General features: G+C 39.5%; 1 protein-coding gene, 1 non-coding gene and 1 pseudogene across 2 annotated transcripts; all 3 read right to left on the minus strand.

The window, feature by feature from the left end:
- Positions 1–487: 487 nt before the first annotated feature.
- LOC145655583 (ATP synthase F(0) complex subunit a-like) lies at positions 488–2,386 on the minus strand. The gene is given in 1 exon segment (XM_081709083.1): positions 488–2,386. A coding segment is annotated over 1 exon segment (717 nt). The 5' UTR covers positions 1,955–2,386; the 3' UTR covers positions 488–1,237.
- A 558-nt stretch (positions 2,387–2,944) lies between these two features.
- On the minus strand, positions 2,945–6,095 carry LOC145655580 (NADH-ubiquinone oxidoreductase chain 2 pseudogene; annotated as a pseudogene).
- Positions 6,096–8,977: 2,882 nt separating this feature from the next.
- On the minus strand, positions 8,978–9,921 carry LOC145655588 (18S ribosomal RNA). Its single transcript, XR_014121638.1, has one exon. It is a non-coding gene; the product is annotated as an 18S ribosomal RNA (ribosomal RNA).
- Positions 9,922–11,742: the final 1,821 nt, after the last annotated feature.

Consider the following 11,742-nt stretch of genomic DNA (forward strand, 5'->3'; position numbering starts at 1 on the left):
GGTCATGGGTTTGAATCATAATCTTCTGAGTCGAAATCAGGGGTCTTACTTTGGACTAACACTCTTATTCTGCTCATTCAAGACCTCCTTGAGTTCATTCATAGATAAGGCCAAGGGTGAGCAGTGTAAGAATAGTGATGGCTCAGTATAGGGTTATTAATGGGTTTTCTAATTGTATCCCTCATGGTAGGGGGAGAAGTAGTGCAATTTCTAGGTCAAAAAGAAGAAACAAGATAGCGATTAAGAAAAATCGAAGGGAGAAAGGTAGGCGTGCGGATCCAAGCGGGTCAAATCCACATTCGTAGGGGGAGAGCTTTTCTATTTCTTGGTTAACCAGTGGTAAATAAAATGAGATTATAATTAGTAATGTAGAGGTAGTTAGAGAAACTAGGAGGGTAAGTATAAGCAGATTCATTATCTTTCCTTGGGGTCTGACCAAGACTAAATGATTGGAAGTCATTTGTACTAGATTAAATACTAGAAAGACTATGAGCCTCATCAGTAAATTGAGACATATAGGAATAATCAGACGACATCTACAAAGTGTCAGTATCAAGCAGCAGCTTCAAATCCGAAGTGGTGTTTTGATGTGAAGTGGTATTGGATTTGTCGTAGTAGGCAAACAGCTAGAAAGGTCGAACCAATGATTACGTGGAGGCCATGGAAACCGGTAGCGATAAAGAAAGTTGTGCCATAGATACCATCGGCGATAGTAAATGGGGCTTCATAATACTCTATTGTTTGAAGGGCGGTAAAATAAAAACCTAAGAGAACAGTGGTTATGAGGGCTTGGATGGTTTGATTACGTTTTCCTTCTATAATGCTATGGTGGGCTCAGGTTACTGTAACCCCAGAAGCTAGGAGAACAGCAGTGTTAAGGAGGGGGACCTCGAATGGGTCTAAAGGAGAAATTCCTGTGGGGGGTCAACATCCGCCGAGTTCTGGAGTTGGAGCTAGACTGGAGTGATAAAAGGCTCAGAAAAACCCGGCAAAGAATAAGACTTCAGATGTAATAAATAGGATTATACCATAACGCAAGCCTTTTTGGACTGGTGGTGTGTGGTGGCCCTGAAAAGTGCTTTCTCGAATAATATCTCGTCACCACTGAAATATTGTTAGTAGTGTAAGGGTAAGTCCTAGGAGAAGAAGGATGATTGTGTGATAGTGAAATCATATTGCTAAGCCTGATGTTGTTAGGAATGCAGCTATTGCTCCGGTAAGTGGTCAGGGGCTTGGATCAACTATATGGTATGCATGTGTTTGGTGGGCCATAGATATTTTCTTGTAAGTATAGGGTTAGGAGAAGGACGAAAACGTAGGCTTGGATAATGGCTACTGCAATTTCTAGGATGGTTAATAAGATAAGAAGGAGGGTGGTAGTGATTGCAATGGCTGGTATGATGGGTAGAAGGATAAAGGAGGCAGTTGCGATTAGTTGAATTAATAAATGGCCAGCTGTTAAATTAGCTGTAAGACGTACGCCTAAGGCTAAGGGGCGAATAAATAGGCTAGTTGTTTCAATGATGATAAGGGCTGGGATAAGTAGAGTTGGGGTTCCTTCTGGTAATAAGTGTCCAAGAGTTATGGTTGGTTGGTTTCGTACCCCAATAAGAATGGTAGCAAGTCAAAAAGGGATAGCGAGGCTTATATTTATAGATAACTGGGTGGTTGGTGTAAATGTGTATGGAAGGAGGCCGAGGAGGTTTATAGATAATAAGAAGGTTATCAGGGAAATTAGGATTAGAGCTCATTTATGTCCACTAGGTTTTAATGGGGAGAATAATTGAGATGTGGTGTAGCTAAAGAATCAATCTTGTACAGTTAATAATCGGTTGTTTAATCATCGGTTTGAAGGAGCGGGAAAAATGGTCCATGGGAGGGTAATAGCAATAAGAATAATAGGTATACCAAGAAATGTTGGGCTTGAGAATTGATCAAAGAAGCTTAGTGTCATGGTCAGGTTCAGGTTTTAGGTGAAGTAGGATTTATGTGGGTGGGTTCATTGATGTGATTGTATTTTATTAATTTTAATGGGGGGATTGTGATAAAGATAATTCACGTGAGTAATAGGACCGGGAATCAAGGGGAGGGGTCTAATTGAGGCATGTCACTAGAGGTGGTCGGGAATCACCACTATTTAGCTTAAAAGGCTAACGCTAACCTCTTTAGCTTTCTAGTGATGAGTTTTCAAATATAAATGAGGATCATGTCTCAAAGTGTGTTAGTGGAACAGCTTCGAGTACAATAGGTATAAAGCTGTGATTAGCACCACAAATTTCTGAGCATTGGCCATAAAAGATGCCAGGGCGTGAGGTAATAAAAGCTGTTTGGTTTAAGCGACCTGGAATTGCATCTATTTTTACACCTATAGAAGGAATAGCTCAAGAGTGTAATACATCTTCAGCTGTTACCAAGATGCGAATAGGGGCTTCTATCGGAACAATCATTCGATGATCAACTTCTAGAAGGCGGAATTGTCCCGGACTTAGGTCCTGGGTTGGAATTATGTAAGAGTCAAAACTAAGGGTTGTGTAATCGGTGTACTCGTATGTTCAGTATCATTGGTGACCAATTGCTTTAATAGTTAGGTGTGGGTTGTTGATTTCATCTATTAGGTATAGGATACGTAGAGATGGAAGTGCAATTAGGATAAGGATAATAGCTGGCAGGATTGTTCAAATAATTTCAATTTCTTGAGAATCTAAAATGTATTTGTTGGTAAGTTTTGTAGAAACTGTCGCAATAATGATATATAAAACAAGGGTGCTAATTATAAAGACAATTATAAGAGCGTGGTCATGAAAGTGGAGAAGTTCTTCTATTACAGGGGAGGCTGCGTCTTGGAATCCTAATTGTGAGGGGTGTGCCATTAAAGTATTTGAGATGCGTAGGGGTTTAACCCACGATTCTGCCTTGACAAGGCGGTGTAATATCTTTACTAGCATTTCATGGAGGAAGATGACAGAATGGTAATGTGATTGGCTTGAAACTAGTTCATGGGGGTTCGATTCCCTCTCTTCTTGGGTTTTACTAGCTTGTATTTGGATAAAGGCCGGTTCTTCAAACGTGTGATAGGGTGGAGGGCATCCATGAAGTCATTCTGCGTTTGTAGAGGTTAATTCAACTGTTAGAACTTCTCGCTTAGCTGAGAATGCTTCTCATAAGATATATAGGAATATGATTACAGCTACTAATGAAATTAAGGAGCCAATTGAAGAAATAGAATTTCACAAAGAATAGGCGTCTGGATAATCAGAATAACGTCGGGGTATTCCTGCTAGGCCTAAGAAGTGTTGAGGGAAGAATGTAAGGTTTACTCCGACGAATATTACACCAAAGTGGGTTTTTGTTCAGGTATTGTGGAGGGTATAACCCGAGAAAAGGGGGAATCAATGCACAAAAGCTCCCATGATAGCGAAAACAGCTCCTATTGATAAAACATAGTGGAAGTGGGCAACTACGTAATAGGTGTCATGAAGGGAGATGTCGATAGATGAGTTAGCTAGAACAATTCCTGTGAGGCCCCCAACCGTAAAAAGGAAAATAAAACCCAGGGCTCAAAGGAGTGGTGTATCTCATTTAATGGAACCGCCATGGAGTGTTGCTAATCAGCTAAATACTTTTACTCCAGTGGGGATAGCGATAATTATTGTTGCGGAGGTAAAGTATGCACGAGTATCAACATCTATGCCAACTGTGAATATATGATGGGCCCACACAATAAACCCCAAAAGCCCAATAGCTATTATAGCTCATACTATTCCTATGTATCCGAATGGTTCTTTTTTTCCAGAATAGTAAGCTACAATGTGTGAGATTATACCGAAGCCTGGAAGGATTAAGATATATACTTCTGGGTGACCAAAAAATCAAAATAGGTGCTGGTATAGAATAGGATCACCACCCCCAGCTGGGTCAAAAAAGGTTGTGTTAAGGTTGCGGTCAGTTAGTAGTATGGTGATTCCCGCTGCTAATACTGGGAGTGATAATAGAAGAAGGACCGTAGTGATTAACAAGGCCCAAACAAACAAGGGTGTTTGGTATTGAGAGGCTGCTGGAGGTTTTATGTTGATAATGGTTGTAATGAAGTTAATTGATCCTAGAATTGAGGACATGCCAGCCAAGTGTAGGGAAAAAATTGTTAAATCTACCGAGGCTCCAGCATGGGCAAGATTACCTGCAAGGGGGGGGTATACAGTTCAACCGGTGCCGGCTCCGGCTTCAACCCCGGAGGAAGCGAGAAGTAAAATGAATGAAGGAGGGAGTAATCAGAAGCTTATATTGTTCATTCGAGGGAATGCTATATCAGGAGCCCCAATTATCAGTGGGATTAATCAATTTCCAAATCCTCCAATCATAATTGGTATAACCATAAAGAAAATTATTACGAAAGCATGGGCAGTTACAACTACATTATAAATCTGGTCATCCCCCATCAAGGTACCTGGTTGGCTTAGTTCAGCACGAATTAACAAGCTAAGGGCGGTCCCAACCATACCAGCTCAGGCACCAAACACTATATAAAGGGTGCCAATGTCTTTGTGATTAGTAGAGAAAAGTCAACGTGTAATTACCACAGGTAGTATGGCTGAGGATTAAGCGATGGGTTGTAGCCCCATAAACAGAGGTCAAATTCCTCTTGCTCCCAGGTCCCGTAGTGAAAAATCATATTAGATTGCAAATCTAAAGAGGTAGGTTCCCCCCCTGCCGGGATCTGCCCCGCCTTTTTGGCGTGGCGGGGTAGATGAATGCTCGCTGGCTTGAGTGCTTAGCTGTTAACTAAGATTTTGTAGGATCGAGGCCTGCTCATCTAGGAAGGCTTTAGCTTAATTAAAGTATCTGAGTTGCATTCAGATGATGTTAGATAGAGTCTTGCAGGTCTTAAATCAGGGGTTGGGGGGTTTTCACCTCCGCTTAGGGCTTTGAAGGCTCTTGGTCTAATTATCCTAAACTCCTATAATATTGTTGATATAATTATGGGGGTGAGTGGAAGTATGAGGAGGCCTATTACAGATAGGATAGCGGTGGGAAGAGTTTTTTGTGTGCTGTGGAGGCGTCAGGGGGTTGTTGTATTATTTGTGTGTGGAAAGATTGTAAGGGATATTGTGAAGCAGAGTCGTAGGTAAAAATATAGGCTAAGGAGGGCGATTATAGCTATAGTTGTAGCTAGGAGTGGTAGGTTTTGTTTTGTTAATTCATGGAGAATAAGCCATTTTGGGGTGAAGCCGGTGAGTGGGGGGAGTCCACCCAGTGATAATAAAGAGATGGTTGTGATTGCAGTCAGGGTGGGGGCTTTAGATCATGTTAGGGTAAGGGTGTTAATTTTTGTTGTTATTAATAATTTAAATGATAGGAATATAGCAGATGTTAACAGAATATAGGTTCCTAAGGCAAGAATTGTAAGGGGGGGGTTAAATTGTAAGACAATAATTATTCAGCCTAAATGGGCAATTGATGAGTATGCTAGGATTTTACGTAGTTGTGTTTGATTAAGTCCACCTCAACCTCCAATTAAGGCAGATAGAAGGCCGAATATAGTTAATATTGCAGGTTGGATGGTTGAAGAAATTTGAAGTATAATTGCGAGTGGGGCTAGTTTTTGTCATGTTGAGAGAATGAGTCCGGTGGATAGGTTTAATCCTTGGAGGACTTCAGGAAGTCAGAAATGTATTGGGGCAAGTCCAATTTTTATGGCTAAAGCAATTGTAATTGTGGAAGTTAGGAGTGGATGGGATAGGTGAGTGATATTTCATTGTCCATAGAATCAGGCGTTAATAATGCTTGTAAATAGGATGATAGTGGCGGCAGTTGCTTGAATTAGAAAATACTTAGTGGCTGCCTCTGTGGCTCGGGGGTGGTAGTGCTGTGTTATAAGTGGGATAATAGCTATGGTATTAATTTCAAGTCCTATTCATGCAAGTAGTCAGTGTGAACTGGCGAGTGTAGTGGCTGTTCCTAATCCCAGGCTAGATAGAAGAATTGTTAATACGTGTCAGTTCATTAGTAATGGCAGGGGTCTCAACTGCATTTTCGGGGTATGGGCCCGAGAGCTTATTTAGCTGACTTTACTAGAAGATGGTGTAGGGGAAGCACATAGAGTTTTGATCTCTTTGGCATAGGTTCAAGTCCTATTCTTCTAGGAGCCGGGGGGGTTTTAACCCTCGTGTTCTACCATATCAGGGTAGTCCTTAAACGCTCAGGCACGGATCCTATAATAAAAGTTGAGGTGGGATACCTGCTATGATGGTTATAAGAGTTGTGTGTCAAAGGATAATAGCAATGGTTAGGGGAAGGAAGTTTTTTCAGACTAGGTGCATAAGTTGATCATATCGGAATCGTGGGTAAGAGGCTCGGATTCATAGGAATAGTAAAGATAGTAATGTCGCTTTTATTATTGTATATAATGATGCTAACTCAGGAAGGGGTATGTGATATGATACACCTAGGAATAAAATTGTGGACAGGGTATTTATTAAAAGAATGTTGGCATATTCTGCTATAAAAAATAATGCGAAAGGACCTCCTGCGTACTCTACGTTAAAGCCTGAAACTAATTCTGATTCACCTTCTGTAAGGTCGAAAGGAGTTCGGTTAGTTTCTGCTAGAGTTGATGTAAATCATATGGTGGCTAGAGGTCAAGCAGGGAAAAGAATTCATATTGTTTCTTGTGTTATGCTAAAAGATTGTAATGTAAAACTTCCTGTAAAGATTACAATGGCTAGGAGAATTAGGCCTAGGTTAACTTCGTATGATACTGTTTGGGCAACGGCTCGAATGGCCCCTATAAGGGCATATTTTGAATTTGATGCTCAACCTGAAGTTAGGATTGAATAGGCAGTGAGGCTAGATATGGCTATAATGAATAGTAGACCGAGGTTGAGGTTTAGTATCGGGTGTGGGAGGGGTATTGGGGTTCAAAGAAGAAGGGCAATGGTTAAGGCTATAATTGGGGCTAGGAGAAATAGTATAGGGGAGGATGTAGAGGGTTGTAGGGGTTCTTTGATAAAGAGTTTTAAGCCATCTGCAAAAGGTTGAAGTAAGCCGTAAGGACCAACAGTATTTGGGCCTTTTCGTAATTGTATGTAGCCTAAGATTTTTCGTTCAATTAGGGTCAAGAAGGCGAGTGCAATAAAGATTGGGATAATATAGGTTAATGGGTTGATTACATGGGTAATAATAATGAGCATAACTAAGGAGGGGGGTTGAACCCCTGAGGGAAAGGGCTTAGGCCTTTAGCAATTACCAGGCTCTGCCACCTTAGTTTCCCTGATTTTGGGGGTGAGGGGGTTCATCTTTTACTTAATTGAGTTGGACTCATAAAGTTAGAGTGAGGCATATTTTTAATATTGGCCACATTTCTCTGGTCCTTTCGTACTAAGAGAAATAACATTACAGATAGAAACTGACCTGGATTTCTCCGGTCTGAACTCAGATCACGTAGGACTTTAATCGTTGAACAAACGAACCCTTAATAGCGGCTACACCATTAGGATGTCCTGATCCAACATCGAGGTCGTAAACCCCCTTGTCGATAGGGACTCTGGAAGAGGATTGCGCTGTTATCCCTTGGGTAACTTGGTTCGCTGGTCGTATAAAAACGGATCTTTTAGTCAGATGTTCTGCGACTTAGAAATGTCTTTCTAGGTTTAGAAGGGTCTATCTTTCTTCATGGGGGCTTAGTTTTCCCCCGTGGTCGCCCCAACCGAAGATGTAGGTCAGTATTTACTTGGTTTAAGTGTAACTTATTAATGTAGATGACTTTAATCTTAAGCTCCAAAGGGTCTTCTCGTCTTGTAGGTGAATACCTGCTTCTGCACGGGTAGATCAATTTAACTGATTTGAAAAGGGAGACAGTTGGGCCTTCGTCTAGCCATTCATACAGGCCCCTAATTAAGGGGCAAGTGATTGCGCTACCTTTGCACGGTCAAAATACCGCGGCCGTTTAATATTCACTGGGCAGGCAGGACCTCCTATATATAGGTTACAGAAGGCGATGTTTTTGGTAAACAGGCGAGGCCTAGGTTTGCCGAGTTCCTTCCTTTTCTTTTAATCTTTCCTCTATAGCATACTTGTGTAAGGTTAACGATTGTTGTAATAGGCTTTTCTTGTTTTTTATTAAAGTTATACTCCCCTCTTTTAATTGGGTTCGTTAATAATTAGTGGTGAGTCCGGTTTAACATACACTTATGCAAGGAGAAGAGCGGTTTCTTCTTGTTACTAATTTTAGCAGTATCACTTTCATGTAAGCATGAAAGGGCCTAATAAGGTTGGGGGTATTAGAGGGAATATCTGAATAATAAACTGTTATCTGTTTGAGCTTTAACGCTATCTTAGCAGGTGGCTGCTTTTAGGCCCACTACAACAGCAGTTTTGTGAAATATGATCTTTAACCTCCCGGTAAGGTTGTGTCCTGCTTCAAAGGGGCTGTACCCCCTTTGACTAACTCTCGTATATTTCTTGTAGCCGTTGTTATAGTGGGGTGAGGAGTACGGGGCTGAACTTTTATCCAATTTTTAGGCAACCAGCTATCACCAAGTTCGATAGGCTTGTCACCTCTACCTGAAGATCTTCCCACTCTTTTGCCACAGAGACGGGTTGGCCCTGGAAGGCTGTCTTGGGGTAGCTCACTTGGTTTCGGGTAACTGAACTAAAGTACTCTTTGCTCAGAAATACTAGCTAAATCATGATGCAAAAGGTACGAGAGTTGATCTCTGCTTTTTAGTGCTTGGATGGGTTGTTTCATTTCTTTTTCAGCATTCCCTTGCGGTACTTTTTCTATTGCTTTAAGATGTAACCTTTTCTATCTCCTGTACTGGGGTGGAAGAATGGTTTAATTTTGTTGTTAGTGTCATGAAAGATGTATAGATGTTGTTTGAGGGTATTGGTGTTTAAGCTAGCTGTTTAGCTCAGAGTGACCCAATTTGCATGGGTGTTTTCTCGGTGTAAATGAGATGCTTGGCTACTCAGCCACATTCTGAGTGATTCCAAGTACACCTTCCGGTACACTTACCATGTTACGACTTGCCTCCCCGAGGGTAGATTAGTTGGTTAGTTACAAATATTAGAAAATTAGGGGAGGGTGACGGGCGGTGTGTGCGCATCTCAGGGCCAGATTCAAAAAGACACTCTATTTGCTTTTTACTACTAAATCCGCCTTCATACACATGTTTCATTGTGTGGTTCGTAATATTCTGTTATAGAAAATGTAGCCCATTTCAATCCGCTCCATATGCTACACCTTGGCCTGACGTTTTGGGGTGTACTCTTTTTGCTCACTTTTTAACCTTCACAGGGTAAGCTGACGACGGCGGTATATAGGCTGGGGAAGCAAGGAGTGGTGAGGTTTAACGGGGGGTATCGGTTCTAGAACAGGCTCCTCTAGATGGATCTGAGAGACCGCCAAGTCCTTTGAGTTTCAAGCTGTGCTTGTAGTACCCGGGCGGATGTGTATTGTGAAGAAACATCTAAGTTTACAGCTAGGCATAGTGGGGTATCTAATCCCAGTTTGTTTCTTAGCTTTCGTGGGTTCAATGTCATAAAGCTACTTTCGTGTTAGGGCTTCATGTCTCTGGAAAGCGTATGACGGCTCTAGAGATTTTTGGCTTTATTTGGGTGTATTATAACCACTCTTTATGCCGAGTTCTGTCAACTGGAGTCTCTCGTATAACCGCGGTGGCTGGCACGAGTTTTACCGACTCTTATTGGCCTTGATTAAGTCAAGTTTTCACTTATATGCTTAATATTAATTACTGCTGAATACCCTTGGGGGTGTGGCGAAGCAAGGCGTCTTAGGCTAAATGGGTGTGCCTGATACCAGCTCCCCCTCTTCGGATGGAAGAAGGGGGCATTTTCACTGGGGGGCGGAGACTTGCATGTATAGATCGGGTCAAAGCTGACAGTAAGGCTAGGACCAAACCTTTGTGCTGGTGAGACTTTTTATAGTCCATTTTAACATCTTCATTGTTATGTTTTAATTTAAACTACAATAGCATGGGTTATTTTATTCTATAGTAAGGTGATGTTTTGGGTATTTAAGGTTTTATTGTGGTCGGTAAAATTTAGGTATTTAAATAAGTCTAGGGTTTACTATAGAAGTTATATTAATATATATAACGAAATGTGTGTAGGTGGTTTTAGTAAATTTAGGTATTTAAATAAGTCCAGGGTTTACTATAGAAGTTATATTAATATATATAACGAAATGTGTGTAGGTGGTTTTAGTAAATTTAGGTATTTAAATAAGTCCAGGGTTTACTATAGAAGTTATATTAATATATATAACGAAATGTGTGTAGGTGGTTTTAGTAAATTTAGGTCTATTATATAAAATTTAGGTATTTAAATAAGTCTAGGGTTTATTATAGAATACTTATAGGACTAAACACGTTTATACTTTAAGTGAGGTAGTTCTTATATTTTCATCAGTCGAGTCTTTCCTGGTTTTGGGGTTTAACAGGAATATAAGGTTTGTTCTGGTAAGGGGGGGTAGGGGGGGTTTACCTTAGTTTGTCTGGGGAGAGTAAAAACAGGTATGTATTTGATGAAGTAGATTTTTAAGTATGCTCGTGATATCCTTATATGCACTTTAAAAGTATTATAGGTTATAAACATGACGCTAAATTATCCTTTGACTTCCCTATCTAATGTTCCACCATAGCCCGTGAGCATTAGGAAGAAGGGCGATGTCAAATGAAAGGGAGCTAAAAAGAGAACCAAATGCATATAAAAGAATGCCTTGGCATGTGGGGTTTTTGCTAGAAAAGTTTAACACCATTAATCAAATGCACCTTAGATTACACTCTATGGGGGGATTACTATTTGGGGCCCTGAAATAGGAACCAGATGCCAGTAATAGTTCATTTTGTGCTACCCTCACAATAATTGCCCCTGACCCCTTCAAGGATGTTATGCATTAAGTTATTAAGCATTGGTGGTTTCTTACTACATTAATATTTTAAGGACCAATATTAGTGGAGGCCGTGCAAAGTAGACATTATTAGATGGAGGTATGTGGTCGATCAATTTATCAGTCCAATTGATTTAATAATTAGATAAATAATTTTTAGGGTATGAACGATATTTAATATATAAATCATTCTTGAATTGTTACAATAAAATAAATGGTAGGAGTCACTGATAGTTTGAAAACGTGTAATGGGGTTGAATGTTTAATCAATATGTGTTATAGGTATTACGAGCATGATGTAATATATATATATATATGTATTAAAACCATAATGTAATATATACATATATATGTATTAAAACCATAATGTAATATATACATATATATGTATTAAAACCATAATGTAATATATACATATATATGTATTAAAACCATAATGTAATATATACATATATATGTATTAAAACCATAATGTAATATATACATATATATGTATTAAAACCATAATGTAATATATACATATATATGTATTAAAACCATAATGTAATATATACATATATATGTATTAAAACCATAATGTAATATATACATATATATGTATTAAAACCATAATGTAATATATACATATATATGTATTAAAACCATAATGTAATATACATATGTTTAAATATATTAAAATTCATGAAAAATGTATTACAATTAAATGAATTAGGACTTTTACTTTAAATATGTATAAAATTATAGAGTACTATATAGGTTACTGCGCGTTTCAAAAAATAGTTTAATTAGAATTTTAGCTTTGGGAGTTAATGGTGGGAGTTGAAGTCTCTCTTTTT

This window comes from Electrophorus electricus, unplaced genomic scaffold, assembly GCF_041902795.1.
Source record: "Electrophorus electricus isolate QZ-2024a unplaced genomic scaffold, ASM4190279v1 Scaffold286, whole genome shotgun sequence".
NCBI lineage: Eukaryota > Metazoa > Chordata > Actinopteri > Gymnotiformes > Gymnotidae > Electrophorus > Electrophorus electricus.